This window comes from Sceloporus occidentalis, unplaced genomic scaffold (assembly GCF_023333645.1).
Source record: "Sceloporus occidentalis isolate IW3139 unplaced genomic scaffold, rSceOcc1.0.p SCAF_5, whole genome shotgun sequence".
Classification (NCBI taxonomy): Eukaryota; Metazoa; Chordata; class Lepidosauria; order Squamata; family Phrynosomatidae; genus Sceloporus; species Sceloporus occidentalis.
The window spans coordinates 50,418,793-50,438,082 of record NW_028316985.1 but is presented as its reverse complement, the minus strand read 5'-3'; the positions used below and the strand labels follow the sequence as shown (position 1 = coordinate 50,438,082).

The 19,290-nt window shown below is 41.8% G+C and overlaps 1 protein-coding gene across 2 annotated transcripts in view; it reads right to left on the bottom strand.

Moving 5' to 3' along the window:
* Positions 1–19,290, bottom strand: part of LOC149312142 (protein lin-7 homolog A-like) — a 59,921-nt gene that overhangs the window by 26,140 nt on the left and 14,491 nt on the right. For both annotated transcript variants that reach the window (XM_089524035.1, XM_089524034.1), the window contains exon 2: positions 8,801–8,919. In XM_089524035.1, coding sequence (XP_089380161.1) covers positions 8,801–8,919 — 119 coding nt within the window. The remainder of the gene's footprint in view (positions 1–8,800; positions 8,920–19,290) is intronic.

Genomic DNA, 19,290 nt, shown 5'->3' with positions numbered 1-19,290 from the left:
TTTGAACAACTATAAAACTAGTCATTTTATGCCACTAAGAGTGTTAAAACGATACTGTTTTATGAATCTGAAAGAATTCATGCATTTGTACCAGGATAGTGTTAGCAGGTTCCCTGCAAGACAAACATCTGCATCATTGTGCCAGCTGTCAGAACAATTAGAGGCCATGCAGTAAAGCTGTGTGTCATTTTGCCTCATGGAATGGAGGATGATGACTCATTAACAATCCCCATCCTGAAACGAACTCATTTAGCTTGCTGTGAAACTGGCATATTTAATTGCCAAATATATGACAAGAATGTATGAAAAATATAAAAGCCAGCTAACATTTCTTTCAGAAAAAGAAGAAATTAGACTGCTTTTACCACAGTGCAGGGAGAAAATCTAACACATGTCATATTTCATTCTGAATTCTATTTTAGGAGTTATATGTCTTTAAAAAATGGTTGGATTCAACAGAGGTTCCACTAAATAGTTCTAAAAATAGGAACTCTAGTTTAAGATATTTAATTGGCTAGAAACAGAACATCCTCCTATCTATAACAGTCTCGGTGTGTCTCCCATATCAGTGAACCAGTGTGGTATAGAAGGCTAGCCTGGGAGATCAGTAATCCAAGGTCTACTCCCTACTGAGTTGTGAAACCCAATGGGTGATCCAGTCACTTTGGATATTATCAGTTGGGGGGAGAAAGCCGGAATGCTCCAGCAACAAGCCATTCATGGGGAATGGTTTGTTGCTGGAGCATTCCTGGATCTTCATGGGATAAGTCCTGAATGAGCATGACGTAATCTGAAAATCTTCAGCATGATCACACAATTATGCTGGGAGCATGCCTTTTACTCCTGGCTTTCCCCTGTTTGATGATCTCCTTTCTTTCGGGGTTTCTGGGCAGATAAAGTGGAAAAGCAAAAACTGCACATGATCCTTTGAATCACAAATGATGCTCTTGAAGGAAAGTCAAAATACAAATATAACTAATACATAACTAATAATTCCCATGTCAGATATGCAGTTTGCCCTGTGATTTCATTATGCATAAAGGCTACATTATGCATAAGGCTATTCTATAGTTACTTGGAAGCAAAATTCATTCAGCTGTGTGATTAGATGCTAAACAGCCATGCATGGTATGGCACCATAAGTGAGGTAGGAGGAAGACAGATGAGCTTATAGAGACTTTCACATGGAAATCTCTTTAAGTGCTAATTAGTTATGAGGTAAAACAGGTCAGAGCTGATTCAAGGTTCTCCTTCATCAGAGTGTGGCCTGCGGCAAGTCAAGGCTACGTTAGAGACATAAACAACATTTGTAATATTTCTAGTCCTCAATGAGTAATGTTTTCTTGTGACACTGAGACACGCTTTTGGAAACATGGTCAACCACTGCAAGACTGTTAACATTTGGGGACATTTTGTGAATCTTTTATAAGCAGAAAACCTTTTTTAACAAGATAGTTCCAGTCCACACCCCACCCCCAAAGGAATCATTGTAACATGCGCAAATAGGATCCATAATCTTGTGTCTGGGGTGACTGAAAATTTATGAAATTCTTCATTTTTAATACAAGAACAAAGTAACAGAAAATGTACACCCATAGTCTTCAATGTTATTGTGTGCCTTCAAAGTCATTTCTAAATTATGCTGACCCTATCACAGGGTTTTCTTGGCAAGATTTCTTCAGAGGGGGTTTGCCTTTGCTTTCCTCTAAGGCTGAGAGAGTGTGACTTGCCCCAAGTCACCCAGTAGGCCTCTATGCTTAAACAGGAATTTAGACCTTGGTCTTCAGAGTCATTTCCTGTATTGCTATGTCCTCCCTCCAGTCCATCTCCCCTGATCCAGGACTCAGAGGTAGAGAAGAACTGTTGGCCCTCATCCCCTTCTCCTTTTGTGTCGTGTCTTTTTAGATTGTAAGCCTTAGGGCAGGGAACCGTCCAATTAAAAAGATTGTATGTACAGCGCTGTGTAAATTTACAGCACTTTATAAATAAAGGTTAATAATAATAATAATAATAATAATAATAATAATAATAATAGTTTAATGCTCAAAACACTACACCACAATGACTCTCAGGCTACATATTTATTTCTCAAGTACAAATGATCTACAGTACATATGATGATTTCTTCATGCTATAGGTGCCACAGTAGGTCATACAGTTTGCCAGTATTTCATAGACACTTTACATGACAATACCATATACCACTGAGAATGTGCACAGCTGATCTAAAATTGCTCTGAGAAATGGAAGAACTAAGGCTAGATTAAGACCATGGAGTCCCTGGAGCAGTTCCCCAAATAAGGACCCTTTTGTGCACATGCGTGAATTAAATAGTGCCAGAAACAAAACACAACAGAAACCTCTTCATATTCCAACCCATTTTTAGCCTTGCAATTTTAATGAAACTTAACAACCTGAATGTATACAGTGTTACTTGGTTACTCAAGTATTTCACAAAATGTGCTGATCACAAAAACACATGGGCGGTGTGTGTATCAAGAAGTGAGTGGGGAAGAAAAAGAAGCAAACTGTGCCTTTCCCCTTTAACACGGGCTCTTATCCTATGAAGGGGCCTGGAGCAATTGCTTCAACTGAACCAGTGATAATCCAACCCTGGGAAGAATACATTAATGAGCTGTTCTACTTTTTCATATCACCAGGGTGAAGCATTAGCCTTGATGTAATCAAAGTTACACATAGCCAACTTATGGGTTTGCTTCTGTGAATGTGGGCCAATAAGCTTAAAAATTACAATTAGTATGTATTAATAGGTCATATAAATACATTATTACTGGACATTTCAATGATTAGCAAAACCACTTTCTCTATAGGAAAAAGCAATTTGGGAAGTGTCAGGATATGAGGCAGAGCCCAGCCAGCAGAGGCTCCTATGTTAGCAGACTGGTTCTATACTTTTACTCCAGCCTTTAAAGGAGTTATCTAATGTTCAGACCCTATTTGGAGGGTTGTGTTCATACCTTTGAAGTTCAAATTAAAACCCAGAATGGATTCAATTGCCCAATGACAATTGCTGCCACTGATCCCAACTTTCCATGTTACTTTCCATGTTATCATGTTTGTGCTGTTGGGAAATCAGGATTCCAGGTCTCAAAAAGCCTATACTCACTGGCTTTCCTTACTTTAAATATTCACATCTAAGGCATGGACATCAGACACAGGGGTGTCAGAAAAGCCAGTAGTGCAATGGTGTATACCCATTCACACAAGTAAGACCTGAAGAGGGCTAGAAGATGATAAGCATGTTGGAAAAGCAGAGGTGGGGAGCCCATCCCTAAAGTCTGAATCCAGCCCTCCGGGGATTCTACTCTGCCCCTCTGGGGCTCAAACAGAGAGCCATAACCTCTATCCTATGCAAGCACTGCTTGGTAATTTCCTATCTTGTGTATGCATTTTGTCCTGTTTTGAAAGGCTGAAATGCTTCTCCTAAACCTGAATTACTGGCAGCAACAATTTAAAGCTAAAACATGCTTTCTTTTTGATCACAACTTTGTCATTGTCTGTGACTTGCTCAAAGGCACCCAATAGGTTTTCATAGTCAAGTGGGGAACTGAGTGTAGTTCAACACTCAAACCACTACACTGGGAGTATTACTGGCCATTTGGGGAAAACATTTTTCATCTCACTCAATTCTGGAGGTTGCACGGTAAAAACTCTTGAGGCCCTGTAAAAATTACTGACCATATTTTGCCTAGCCCTCTCATGCAGAATTGATGCCAAGTTAAGTGAGCAACATTTACTTCAGCTGTACAACTATGGCCCAGTACAGACATGTGGGAAGTGCCATACTTGGGCCGAAACTAGGGTTCGGTAGCACGCAGCATCTGCATGCTCCCAAATCCTAGTTTGTAATGGTGGTGCCATCATGTCCACACAGGGGCCACCATGATGACACAAGCGCAGCTCAGTGTCCAGATGTCACTGGCAGGAAGTGGCATCTTGGTGGTGCTCTTTCCTGTTTGTGGCGCCACAAAAAAAAAAGCTGCTTCTTTTTGCAGCGTGTGGCTGCTGCAGCACCGACTCAGAGCCAAGATGGGTGGCCTGGAGCTGCCCGTCTGTTAAGCCCCTATGTTAGCTTTAACTATTTAATATATGTTTGATATATTTTTATTTTACTTTTTAGTAAATATGAAATCACATAATTACAAAATGAATGGAATGTGAGATTTTATATATATATATATATATATGTGTGTGTGTGTGTGTGTGTGTGTGTCTGAAATGGCTTCAGTGGCTGATAACAAGAAGGATCCTAATCTTTCCAACAGAAAAGCTGCTATGTTCACTACACATCTTCATTTTAATTGTCTTTGTTCAGGAGGTTCCCAGTGGACTGTGTCAATGAGCAGGAATGCAAATATGCAGAATGATGGAGGCCATCGTCACAGTAAACTGCAATATCGTGTTTTCCTCAACAGTGGAGAAAGATGAACAGCACCAAGTGCTTCTCCCAAAAATTATATAAGACTAACTATATAGTACTGCATGACTAAGCAGAAATGTCTAACTATCTCCAAAACAAGCTGGCAGAGCACATAAACAAACCTTATATAACAAACAACATTTACATAAGGATAACTAATTGTGGGAATATCTAAACTGAAGTATCCTCTCCAAATGGGGATTATTTATTAGAAAGTATTCAGATACAAAGTACCAGGAGTGTATTTAAGGGGCTGACAAGGGAAACATGTCAATATTTTATCATTAGCTAGTCCAGCTTTTTGTACTAGTATTTTCATTAGTTTTCTCCTCTCCCAGGGGTCAGCTAAGCAATCTGAGCACAGCTGAAAGCATGTGCCTGCCTTCCCCTCCCATCAACAATTGATTTTCTTTTGAAATCTTAAAATCAATAAGGGAGCTCTGATTAAACATCAGTTCTTTGATGTGACTCTGGATTCTGGGGTGTTACATTTGTGATTATCTCTGAAATCACAAGATAAAATGTAACAGTAGCAGTCATTTTAGAGCTCCTGCAGTGAAGTCATCAGGATGTTGTAACTGAAAATAGGCTTAACAAAGCTTCTCCTTCACTAAATCTTGGGTTGCCTGGCCCACTCATGTAATTTGCAATTAAGGAGAACAGGCTGAGGCATGAAAATGCAATCATTCTTCAAAGTTCTGATTCATGCTATTCAGAGTTTTCTAGTAGCAATGCTGGGCAAGTACCAGTTGCAAAGGAAAATAATACATTTCCCCCCTGAAATTTGTCATAAGGCAGAAATTCTGGTTGGTGGCCCTATTTCCACTATGGAAAATGTATCATACTAAAAGTAGACATGAACCACAATTTCTTCCAGCTGCCAAATACCATTATTATATCCAATGAGGGTAGAACATATTTAGCAATTTTTTCCTTGCTTTTATAGTAGGAGAAGAAAGTACTGTATTTTCTATTGCTTTGGAAGTGAAGCCACAATTGTGGAGATTACCCAGCTGCAACCAGCTTACAAAAATCCACTGGAGAAAAAAAGAAGAAGGGAAAATGTATTTCACTTTTCCAACCTGGCTGCATGAGGGCACAGTTTATGAAGAGAGAATTCCTCTGCCACAGACTCATTTTCCTTTCCAAGGGATTGCTTTGGCAGGTTGCAGTCCTATATCTACTTTCTTGGGAATAAGCCCCTTTGAAATCAATGGGACTGGCTGTCTAACAGACAAGAATAGGATTGCATTGATAATTGCACTTTATTTTCTTGCTACTAACATATAAAGTACTAATCTTTCACTAAATAATACTCCATAAGAGCTTTTCTATGTGTGGCTATTATACACTATCTTGTCAAATAGCTTTTAGCTCATTCAGGTGATAGAGAATCAGAGTCTAAGCAATTTTCTTGTTTCCTGGATTCTGCACCTGCTACAAAGAATTGACTACATGCTGGCTGCTATCCAGAATACTTTTGACAGATGAATATAAAATGTTTCTAACAGTGTTCCAGAGATATTAAAGTGTCTCTTCATGATACAAACACCAATTTGTACCATATAAAGATAAATTAAAAGCCTTCTTCATGAGTACATTTTGCAAAGCATAGCAAGTGCCATTGTTTACAAGATAAGAACAATATTCTATTTAAAATAGAAGGAAAACAGTTGCATGTGAAGCTGCTGAACACTAGGCTTGCTGTTTCTTCTAGTTATCAGCAGATTTCTTCTTTAAATGCAATGTTTTAGTCAATGCACTATAGCTTTTGTACCCCCGAGTTGCTTAAATAAATAAAATTTGCACTAAAGAGTAGCAACACAAAACCAATATTTTCAGGTACAAAGCATTTTCAAATAATTTTTCAGAGTACAGTGTGCCCTTTTTTTACACAGGGGATCTGTTCCACCCCTCTTCCCTGCGTAAAAGAAAAAGCACGTATGCTTGAGCCCCATTACAAGTAATGGGGCTTGTGCTTGTGGTGGTGTGCGGCGGTGGCAGCAGCTGCGCGTGTGCCATGGGCACATGCACCATTGTTTCTTCTGGTGTGCACTGCTGCTTCTTTAGTATAATGTGTATGATGCGGGCATACTGTAATTTAGCTTGTCATCTAATGTTTAGCTTCAACTGAATTATACAGGTAGATAAACAGATGGACCAATAATAGAGAGATAGCTATATTTGGAAAATAAATAAATTACAATTTGAAAAATATAAATTCATATATTCTGGGTAACCACCTAAAAATTGACAATATAGTGCACCCGCGTTATACGCGGGCGCGCTTTATGCTCAAGCCACAGGGAGTGCGCGGGGCAGCGCGTCCCATTCAATTGAATGGCCATGCATGCTTGTGGTGCTCCACATGCCGCCGTGCCGCTGTGCACGAGCCCCATTGTTTCCAATTGGCCTTGAGCATAGGCGGAATTCGCCTTACGCGGGGGGGGGGGTCTGGAATGGATCCCCCACGTAAGGCGTGGGCCGACTGTATTTAATTCATCAGAAAGTGAAAAAATGGTTCTCTACCTATTGTGACACGCACAGATATTACTGCATATACTTGACTACAAGTTGATCTCAAGGGCAGGTTTTGGGCCCAAATTATAGATTCTGAAAAGACCCATGGATAAGTTGAGGGGAACATTTAGGGACATATAACAAAACATGTAAAGGAAAAAATACCATATATACCCAGCTATAAGTTAAGAAATTTATACTACAGTGGTGACTCAAAAAACCTGGGTTGACTTATAGACCAGTCAATGCAGTAGCAGGACAAGGGAGCATTCACATTCCAAGCCTCTTCCCAGCCTGGTTGCTTCCCAGATGGGCTGGGAAAACACAAGAAGAGCGACGCTTCTCTTCTCAGCTCGGTTGTGTCCTGAGGGAGCAGCTGGGCTGGGAAGATGCAGGAGGAGCGAACGCTCTCTCCACAAGCCTCTTCCCAGTCTGGTTGCATCCTGAGGGGGCAGCTGGGCTAGGAAGATGCAGGAGGAGGGAGTGTCTGTTATCCAAACCTCTTCCCAGCTCCATTACATGCCCTTAAGTTTTACCTTCGACTCATCCATGGGTCGTATTAAAATCTGGGTTATTGGCCCCAAACCCTGCCCTCGACTAATACACGAGGTTGACCTATACACGAGTGTATGTGGTAAAAGAAAACAATATCATAGAACTGACAAAATCCCAGCAGGCACAATGATTTGTCCTCACCCTAAAGGCTGGATGGATAAGGAGGGAATTAGAATAAATGGTGGATATGTGATGTGTGGAGGAGGAAACCAGGCACAAGTGGGGCAGTTTATTTCACATGTCACTTTATTTCATCCCTTTTATATGTCAGTTTATTCCTTTCAGTGCCCCTAAAAGGAATAAATGCATCTTGCTCTTGCATGGGAGATTTTAGTTTGTAGCCTAGGATTTGCTTGTCCTCATTTCGTGCAGATAAATTAGAATAATCTGATACTGTAAATAGTTTTTAGAAATGATTTGGAGAATATATGAACACCTAGTCTTAAAGATTTTTATTCATCATGCTAAAATAAAACATTCCATAATTGATTTTTTTCCTTTTTAAAAATGTTTTTCCAATTTTTCAGAAAAAAACAAAACAAAAAAGGCTTCGGGGGGAAATGGGGGGGGGGACCTTTTCTCTGAATTTTTCTGCCCCCCCCCCCCCCGGGCCTTCCCATCTCTAGGCAGGACACAAGATATGAAAGTGTTTTCTTTTGTTCTCTGCTGCAGGATTCCCCCCTTCCCTGGCCGTCAAGATAGGAGTGTTAGAGGAATGGGAAGTTTTGGATTTCATATAGCCACAGTCTCTCCCAGCATGCCTGTAGAATGCTTCCTTTCCTCCTTTTGCCATTAGAGTTCCAACAGCAAAATAATTTCTGATACAGACCTTTCTGAAATCTTTCAGATAGTGAATTCTAAGACCTCTTATGGTCTCTAGCATTGCAGCCATAATCAACAACCCTGTAGGGTACATTTTTGGCAGAGTTGTCCCTAATACTCTTTAAATATTATTATTATCTGATGGGAATTACTACAGCATTGAAATTTCTCAAATAATAATCTCCTCTATGCTTCTCAGCATCAACTGACAAATAAATCTCTTGTTGGATGGGTACAGACAGCGTCAGAACAGACCTCAGACAGTTCTTGCAGTATTACAGTCTTTTATTTTTCCCTTTACAGTGATGGTTCTGGACACAAGCCAATAGCTCTTACCATAGTGTGATATTCACATATTGTCATGGTACAGAAGGATTTCCAATTACTTGTGCCCTCTATTTGCATTAAAAACAATAGCATCCTTACTACTCCAGAAATATTAGCAGAGGTTCATTTCCATACCTCTCTGATAGCTGTACAAAACTCGCTCTGCAGGACTTTTTTAAGTGACTGTAGTTTGTGTCCGGGTACTTCTCCCGATTCCTGTAGTTTCTCTAGCAATTCAATTGCTCTGGCAACATCTGAATAGATAAAAATGAGGCAAAAGGTCAGGGAAGGACATATTATGACTTAGTACAATTGGAACAGAAATAATACAAGGAGCATAAGCTATCATTTTAAAATTGCATAATGATATTTTTGCCACCCCACAATTATTTCAATGTATCTATCCATACTAAGCAGATCAGAACTAATTCTGCATTTTCAGTTACCTTAAATAGGTCTGTAGCTTTAGATTATATTTTCTTTAATCCCAGGCTAATATTGGGGCTCAGCCCCAAGTCTTTGTTTCCTTTGTACTGATTGCAAGGATGGGTTCCATTAGTAATAAGGGGAGGAAAGATATGGTTAATAGGGTATAAGGTAAAGGTAGCTCCTTGACATGAATGTCTACTCATAACCACTGTAAGGGGTGGTGCAAATCTCTGTTACTAAGCCAAAGAGCCAGCATTGTCCAAAGACTGCTCCAGTGGTCAGGTGGCCAGCATGACTGCACCAAACGCTGTTACCTTCTCACTGAAGTGGTACCTATTTATCTACTTGCATTTGCATGCTTTTGAACTTCTAGGTTGGCAAAAGCTGGGACTAGTGACAGGAGCTCACCGCATTAAAAAATTCCAATACAAATTTTGTTTTGTGGAACTAGGAGATTTAAAGGCAGAGTTTAGAAAAGCTACTTTCCTGCTACAACTCCCAGAATTCAGTGGTCATGTTGCTGGGGGATTCTGAGCCCAAGTCTGCTCAGAACTATATGCAGTCTTGTCCCTTTCCATCCATGGTTAACAATCCTCCCTCATGGATAAGAAAAAAAGTCAATGTTTCTTATGCTAAGGTGATGTGCACATGGCTACACACACCATTAAAAACAATGGGGGTTGCCATCCACGGAAGCTCAAATCCATGGATGGCAAGCCCGTGAATAAGATGAGCCTACTCTACAGCCTAGGGCCGTGATGGCGAACCCGTTGCACGCATGCCACGGGTGGCACGCCTCGCGATTTCGCCAGGCACGGGGGGCGAGGGCGGAATGGGCGCGTGCCCCTTCTGCCTCCTCTCTACCATTTTCGGGCCTCCTGCTGTCTCAGAGAGACAGCAGGAAGCCAGAAAATGGCGCCTGAGAGGAGGAGACAGAGGCACGTGCACGTCTGTCTCCTCCTCCCAGACCTCTTCCCTCCCAGCTTCCCTTCGCTCACCGGGAAAGGGCTCTGCGGAGCCCTTTCCCGGCGAGCGAAGGCCGAGGAGGAGGTGGCTGGGACGCGTGCCCAGTCGCCTCCTTCTCCTCACGGCTTGCCTTCGCTCGCCGGGAAAGGGCTCCGTGGAGCCCTTTTACAGCAAGCGAAGGAAGAGTGAGGGCCTGTTTGCCAGCCTCTGATGGCCCCAGAAGGGACCCTCACGGGCCGGCAAAGGCCGGAGGACAGCGTGCCGTCCTCCACGGCCCTTTTGCCAGCCTCTGACGGCCCCAGGAGGGACCCTCAGGAGCCGGGAAAGGCCAGGGGAGGAGCCAGAGGAAGCCCCGCCCCAGCACCCAGCCCCCATCCTGGGGGTAGAAGCCCTGCCCCCGGCACGTGACCTTAAAAAGGTTCGCCATCACTGGCCTAGGGCAAGATTTTTCATTCATTCTACAGAATTTCTGCCTCTTTCCAAATTAGCCAACTGATTTGATATAACCTACTGATCACACATCATAACAATGTTTGCGGCACTCTGCTTATGACCCATCCAGTCAAATCTAGCTGACCAGCTACTGTTTGTGTCCCATCTAGACCTTGACAACCCAAATGTCCACTTTTTTTTACAACCCTAAGCAGTTAGTACATACAAATTTATTGAGCAGTAGTTGTATCATACATTTTGAAATGGTATGCAGTGCTATACTTTAAAATTCCAGTATACATTCTACTTAACAAGCCTTGCTATGTTATCCCTTTAACAGATCTTGGAGTAATAAAAGTTACAGTCTGAACCAATTTAGCCAACAATTTTTAGGGGAAAAATTGATCTGATTAACCCTGCCATCTGTTTTGTTTGTATAGATACTTTATTACCTATACTCCTGTATAACTTTACTCACAGCTGCCTTGACAACTTAAGTCGCAATACCTGTATAAGACATAACATAACATTCATTTGTGATGACTTCATAATGACAAGTGCTAAAGATGGCCATTGTGAAGTATTTCAAGCATTAATTTAAAAAGTCATTTTTATTTTCTGTTTTACATTTTATTCTCTTTTTACTTCACTAGTACACATTCATTTCCTGAATGCTGTTACACTGTAAAAAAAAAAGAGAGAATTATAACAAAATCATGAATTGGAGGATTTTTTTCCAATTTTAATTCTCATATTTGATTTGCATCTTTACAAGGCTATTATGTTACTGTGAACTAGCAAAGCAATGCAGCAGAAGAGAGATCACAAGAACACAGAGGTTTCATAGGCCCCATAAAGACAGGCCAAAATAAAGCTGCTTCGGGTCTCTTTGGAGGTATGCTGTTTAAATGATGCATGGGTCCTAAGAGTCCGGAAGCTGTACCAAAGCTGCACTCCAGTGCTTAGGAATGGAGTGTGGCTTTGGCGTGACCTCCGGACTCTTAGGACCCATGCATCATTTAAATAGCATGCCTCCAAAGAGACCCAAAGCAGCTTTATTTTGGCAGTCTGTAACAGGCCATAGTTTCATTCTGGTCTTTTTTAAAAGCGAGAAAATAATCAATATTAAATATGTGCGATGACTGCAGAGACGTCTGTATGGCTCTATAAAATTGTGAAAACCAGGTCATCTTCTTTTTAATATTCAGTGTACTTTCTGTGTTTGTTTTGATGTCTGTGAAGCATGGGCATTACAAATCATTTTACTCGCACTCTCCATACACAGCACTAGACTTCACGTGATACCTTCTTGTCTATGAGCTTTATCACACTAGTGGGCAAACGGGATTTAAACAAGAGTTAAACTAGAGAAAACCAGGAAATGCCTGAAGTTTATCACACAACATTTCCTGGTTTTCTCTAGTTTAATCCTCATTTAAATCCCGTTTGACCGCTAGTGTGATAAAGCTCTAAGACTAGATCAAGGGAAGTAATAGTACCACTCTATTCTGCTTTGGTCAGACCCTACCTGGAATATTGTGTCCAGTTCTGGGCATCACAATTCAAAAAGGATGTTGAGAAACTGGAGCATGTACAAAGGAGGACGACTAAAATGGTGAAGGGTCTGGAAACCATGCCCTATGAGGAACGACTTAGGTTGTTGGGGATGTTTAGCCTGGAGAAGAGAAGGTTAAGAGGTGATATGATAGCCCTGTTTAAATACTTGAAGGGATGTCATATTGAGAAGGGAGCAAACTTGTTTTCTGCTGCTCCAGAGACTAGGACCCGGAACAATGGATGCAAGCTCCAGGAAAAGAGATTCCACCTGAACATTAGGAGGAATGTCCTGACAGTAAGGGCTGTTCGACAGTGGAACAAACTCCCTTGGAGTGGAGTGGAGTCTCCTTCCTTAGAGGTCTTTAAACAGAGGCTGGATGGCCATCTGTCGGGGATGCTTTGATTGAGATTTCCTGCATAGCAGAGGGTTGGACTGGATGGCCCTTGTGGTCTCTTCCAACTCTATATGATTCCTTACAGGATGTTGTTGCAGTCCCTTAATCATTTTGTTTGACCCTTTCTTCCCACTTTCTACCTACAGAATATTCTTTTTCAGGTGCAGTGAACAGTATTCCATATGTGATTGAACCATGATTTTATATAAGCCAAATAAGATGTTGATACCAGGGAGTTGGACTGGATGGTTCTTGTGATCTCTTCCAACTCTACAATTCTATGAGTCTATGATTTACAATTCCATTATAATTATGCCCTTTTTAATATAGCAGCCATACACCAGGTTACCTTTTTACTGAATGTTTTACACAATTCCAAGATCCCTTTCTTGGTCAGTTCTTGCCATCTCAGATCCCATCAATTTGAATGTGAAATTTGGGATTGCTTGAATGAATTCTTTCATTTTTACTGCTGAAGATTTAGTACAAATACTTATGCCAGAGCTGATGTTTCCAGAAGGGGAGAATCAATAATTTTACCCTAGTATTCATCACATGACATTTACCCTGAATATCTTTTACCATTTTAATATCCATCTTTCCAGTTCATAGAGACCCTTTTCTGCTCATAACAATCCATTTATGTCTCCATAGTCTAGAAAATGTGGCCACCCTTCTGACAGGGACACAGCCAGGATTTTGGGAAGAGGGGGGTCCAGAATAAGTGCCACCGTTATAATGGGGCTTGGGCATGGCAGTGCAACAGTGCACACCATTCATTGTATCTAACGAAAGGGGGGTCCGGACCCCACGGAACCCCCCTTGGCTACATCCCTGCTTCTGATGTCCCCAGCTGTGAGTAAAGTTATAAAGGAGTATAGGTAATAAAGTATCTATACAAAACTGTCCAATAGAAATTTCTTCAAATACCTTTCAAAAGCCAAGATTACTAAGGCTGCATCTGTACTGCAGAAATAATCTTGTTTGACACTGTTTTAACTGCTACAGCTCAATGCTGTGGAATTCAGAGAACTGTAGTTTTGTAAGGGGATGTTCCCATTAGGTGAAACCCCGCATTCTGAATCGAATCCAAGGAGTGGCGTTCCTATTAGGATCCGATTTAAACCTAGAACGGTTCTAGAGCAACCCGCAATCGTCCCCACTACAAATCGAATCGTAGAGCGGGATAAAAATTTAAATCGAGTTTTCCTCATTTAACGCGTGTTAAAAAAACACTAGGGTCCGACCTACATTTTCCCTTGATTCGAGTTAGGAACCGGAGCATTTAAATAGGAACGACAACCTTTGAAATCGGGTTAGATGGATGGGAGGAGCCGAGTGCGATGGGGCTGGCCTTGGGGGAGTTGCCCTTTCTGTCCCCATCCATCATGGCTGTCGCCATTTTTGCTTCCCTCACCCCTTTGTCCGCTGTGGTCTTTCAGTAAGAGATAAGGATTATTTTTATTTTTTATTTTAATGGTTTACAGGCGCTTAATCTCTTCAGCGCTTTAAGCGCCTGAAGTCCCGGCTGCTCAAGCGCCTGCATCTGCCGGTGGATTGCAACCTCCCCTCTGTGTGGGGAGAGCCCATTTCTAACAGAGGAGAGGCAGGAAGGGAAGGCTCCTCTCGAAGAGGCATTCCCTGCCCGCTTGGGCTCTGATCTCGCCCAGACAGGGAAGGGAAGGCTCCTCGCAAGGAGGCATCTGATCTCGCCCAGGCAAGGAAGGGCTCTGATCAATGGGGGGGGGGGAAATAGAGCCTTTCTCCCTCCATTTCTCAAATGGAATCTGCCTTCTCCTCCAACCCTGGAAAGAGAATCTTTGGGAAGAGTGCTCCCTCCCTGCTTTTCCAGCAGCCTCCTTCATTGATCTCTGGGCTCTCTGAAGGGATTCTCCCTGGCTGTCTTGGGAGACATGAAGAGGGGATGCTGTCATGGAAAACCTATCCCATAGTTCCTCTGGAAAGAGCTTGGGTTTCCTAAATTCGCTTTGCCAGAAGCCTCCCCCATTGATCTCTGTGCTCTCTGAAGGGATTCTCCCTGGCTGTCTTGGGAGACATGAAGAGGGGATGCTGTCATGGAAAACCTATCCCATAGTTCCTCTGGAAAGAGCTTGGGTTTCCTAAATTCGCTTTGCCAGAAGCCTCCCCCATTGATCTCTGTGCTCTCTGAAGGGATTCTCCCTGGCTGTCTTGGGAGACATGAAGAGGGGATGCTGTCATGGAAAACCTATCCCATAGTTCCTCTGGAAAGAGCTTGGGTTTCCTAAATTCACTTTGCCAGAAGCCTCCCCCATTGATCTCTGTGCTCTCTGAAGGGATTCTCCCTGGCTGTCTTGGGAGACATGAAGAGGGGATGCTGTCATGCAAAACCTATCCCATAGTTCCTCTGGAAAGAGCTTGGGTTTCCTAAATTCGCTTTCCTAAATTCGCTAAATTCACAAACAGTCAATGAAATGGAAACGATGCCAAAAGATAAATCGCTTCCAAATATTCCGGATTAACGTTACGTCATTCTGACGTACTATTGATTGACAGCTCCAAATAAGGTATGGAGGAGAAGAATCGCTTTATTTAAACACCGATTTCATGCCAAGTAGGAACGCTTGCAGGTAAAAACTTCGATTTAAAAAACCAGATGGGAACAAAGAATAAAAGCGATTCGGAACGCGGGATAAGACCAGGGTTATTTTGAATCGGATCTATTAAAAACGTTATATTTTAAATCGTTTCAAATCTTAAGTGGGAACACCCCCTAAGACATTTAGCCTTCTCTGGTATCACAGCAAACTAAACCTCTCAGAATTCCATAGCATTGAGCTGTGACAGTTAAAGCTGTACCACACTGGATTATTTCTTCAGAGCAGATGCAGCCCAGATTTGCTTTCTCCAGTGAAGCATTGAGCACATTCAGCACATGTGTCAAAAGTGAGAATGGATTTTCATACACAGCTGTAGAAGTACTAAAGGTGGCTCCGGTAGAGTACAAAGTGTATATGCATGGAAAGGCTTCTTTGAACACATACAGGGCATTCCTTCTTGTTAGTATTACCCAGTACAAAATACTGCAGACTTGTTGTGTGCCTTCAAGTCATTTCTGATTTATGGCTATTTCAAGGTGACATTATTGAGAGTTTAATTGGCAGAACTTGTTGTGGGGGAGGGGGGGTTGCCCTTCTCTTCCTCTGAGTCTGTGAGAGAGTGACTTGCCCAAGGTTACCCAGAGCAGGTATTCAAACCCTAGTCTCCCATTGTTCTAATCCAACACTCAAATCACTACACTTTTCTGGTGGTATTATGTTATGTTATTACAGAAAGAAAACCAGAAAGAAAAAAGTTGTCTATATGAACCTCCCCATCTGGAATTAGGTATTCTTCCAACTTAAATCTCTGATTTCAGATAAGGAGTTATTTAAATTGTAGGAAGCTTTTTCAGAATAATATGCTCTCTTTTGAATCCCTGGAAGGCTTTACTTTGAACAGGAGTATTTTGCATGGTAAAGAAGCTCTAGAACAGTGGTTCTCAACCTCTGGTCCTCTAGAAGTTTTTGACTTCATCCCCCAGATTCTCTCATCATTGGCCATGCTGGCAAAGGCTTCTGGGTGCTGAAGTCCAAAACAGCTGAAGGACCAGAGGTTGAGAACCACTGCCCTAGAGAGTCAACATGGTGTAGTGGTTTGAGCATTGGACTACAGTTGTGGAGACCATGGTTTAAATCCTGCCCAGCCATGGAAACCCATTGGGTGAATTTGGCCAAATCACTTTCTCTCTGCCTGAGGAAGGCAAGGGCCAGCCCCCTCTGAACAAATCTTGCCAAGAAAATCCTGTGATAGAATCACCTTGGTGTCTCCATAAGTCGGAAATTACTTCAAGGCACAAAGCAAGAACAACAGTTTGTAGACTGGCAAGATTTTTGAATGATAGAGAAGCTCTGGTTTGCAGACTGGCAAGACTTTGCCTAAATCAGGAGCTATGATTTATTACCTTCAAAACTGTTACCGCAGGTTTAATTTACAGCCTGACAAGTTTGCATGCCTGAAAGAGGTTCCATCTGGGGAACTCTGTTTTGCTCTCCCCTTGTGATTAGCTGTAAGTATTGTTGAAGTGAAGCTCGAGAAAAATGTTCCCAAACTAGAAGTTGTCCCGAGAGCTGAAAAATTCTCCTTAGCCCTGTGTGTACAGTATGTTGCTCCAAAGCAAGTGAAGCAAGGATGATATAAGTATACTGGTAAATATCATCTTATCACTGACATGTGAACAATGAGCACATAAACAATTCAGAACACTTCTGTATTTCTGGGCCTTCCAACTCTGACCTCAGGACAGTAGTCCTTGAACAAAAAAACATGAAGGAAGATTGGGAAGAGAAACAATGGAACTAGAATATATCAACAAACTCCAATCTATCAACAATGGGTTGAACAGAGACAATGGCTTCCTAGCATACTGTACAGATTATAACACTGCCTAACACCTCAGCCTCATGAAGCTGCTCTTAGCCAATTTATCAGACCACCTTTCTGGTTCTCAACCTGAATACAACACATTCCACAACTCCCTCTATCATTTGGTCAGCAACCCAACCTGGCCATAGCCAACATCTTTATTCCTGTCTTTGTGTTTGTTAAAACTGAATTTGTCACCTTATCACCTTACTCACTGTCGAACAGCCCTTACTGTCAGGACGTTCCTCCTAATGTTGAGGTGGAATCTCTTTTCCTGGAGCTTCCATTCATTGTTCTGGGTCCTGTTCTCTGGAGCAGCAGAAAACAAGTTTGCTCCCTCCTCATTATGACATCCCTTCCAATATTTAAACAGGGCTATCATATCACCTCTTAACCTTCTCGTCTCCAGGCTAAACATCCCCAACAACCTAAGTTGTTCCTCATAGGGCATGGTTTCCAGACCCTTCACCATTTTAGTCGCCCTCCTTTGGGCACGCTCCAGTTTCTCAACATCCTTTTTAAATTGTGGTGCCCAGAACTGGATGCAGTATTCCAGGTGGGGCCTGACCAGAGCAGAATAGAGTGGCACTATTACTTCTCTTGATCTAGACACTATACTTCTATTGATGCAGCCTAAAATTGCATTGGCCTTGTTAGCTGCTGCATCGCACTGTTGAGTCATGTTCAACTTGTGGTCTACTTGGACCAGCTCCCTAAGTCATGCCCTCATAGGGCATGGTTTCTAGACCCTTCACCATTTTAGTCGCCCTCCAGTTTATCCACATCCTTTTTAAATTGTGGTGCCCAGAACTGGACACTATATTCGAAGTGGGGCCTGACTATTTGACTCTGTTCACTTTAGAAAAAGAGGAATTAAAGGAACGCAAAGCAGGATTGTGCAGACTTATGCTTGGTGAGGAGAAAAGAGGAAAAAAAGCTTTTGTCCTTTCCTTGTAATAGAGTTGGCCCTTTGTATCCATGGGGGTTCTGTTCCAGACTGCCCCTACCCCAGGGATCGCAAATTCTGTGGGTCTTCATATCCTATTCTCCTCAATGGCTGTGTGCATGCATGTGCCACCATTGAGGGGAACAGGGTGGGGGCCATCCACAGATGCTCCAATGGCAAGCCCGCAGAGAGGAAGAACTGACTTCACTAGAATCCAGGGTCACTGAAGCTGATTGGTGGCAAATTTAGGGGAGGTAATAGGGAGTATTTTTTCACATGGTATATTCTTAAAATGTGGAATTCCCTGCCACAGAATGTGGAGATGATTGCCAGTATCTTTAAAAGGAAATTGGATGATTTCATAGAAGTTACTGCCATCAATGGTTATCAGTCAAGTATCCTCCAGTATAAGAGACAGTATGCCTCTGTCAATTGCTGGAGAAAATGAGCTAGAAGATGTAGTTGCACTCCTGTCTTGCTGGGGGGTTTCCCACAGACAATTGTTGGCCACTATAAGAGCACATCATTGGACTGGATAAACTTTTGGTCTGATAAAAAAACCCAAGCTTTTTTTTATTAAAGATCTGCACTTGAATTGAGATTCAGCGCTTAAAAGGAAACACATTAAAATAGTCTATTCAAATAGGAAAGAAATATGGACTTCTCAGGGGAGATTAAAAAAAAAGGGGAAATGTTTGCACTATTATAACTTGCAATATTAACATATTATGAATGTTCAAATTCAGACTTTATTTTAAATACTCTTTTCACATCTTTCTTTCTGTTCTTTATCTCTGATTTTGACACATCCAGCCTTCTCATAAGTTATCTGCATTCACAAGATGAGCTATGTGACTTAGAACTTTGTGCTGAAACGTTGTTCAAATGTCTTATGATAGATATGAGAACTAGATGAATTATTATCAACAAGTCTGTCTTATTCTGATGCCACACTCTTGTGTATTAATGCCTGAATGATTTTAAATTATATCCATCTCAGATTCCCCTCATCCTTGTTTGCAGCTAACAACTCTGACAAGAAATTCATGAACAATGTGGCATTATCTGTATCTGAGACAAAATATTACCATACTTGTTATACACCTAAAGGAAATGCAGTCCATGGATCATGACACACAGAGAATAGATTGGTGCTGTAATTTGCTAGAACTAGGTTTTACATAAGAAAACTTATACAGTGTACAATGTTTCATCCAAATAATATAAAGATGGTTCATGTATTTTTAAGACAGGGAGACAAACAATCAAGTCTATTGTCCCTTTTAGTAGCTCTGACATTTAAGAGTAGCCTCACCTGTTCCAGCTACCCATGCAAACAACCAAATGCAAAGTCATGTTCTACCTACCTACCCTTCTGCCCTCTACTTCTAGTTACTCTTCTTTTCATTGTATCCTTGAGCAAGGACAAAGCCTTGGGAATACTCATCACTGTTCCC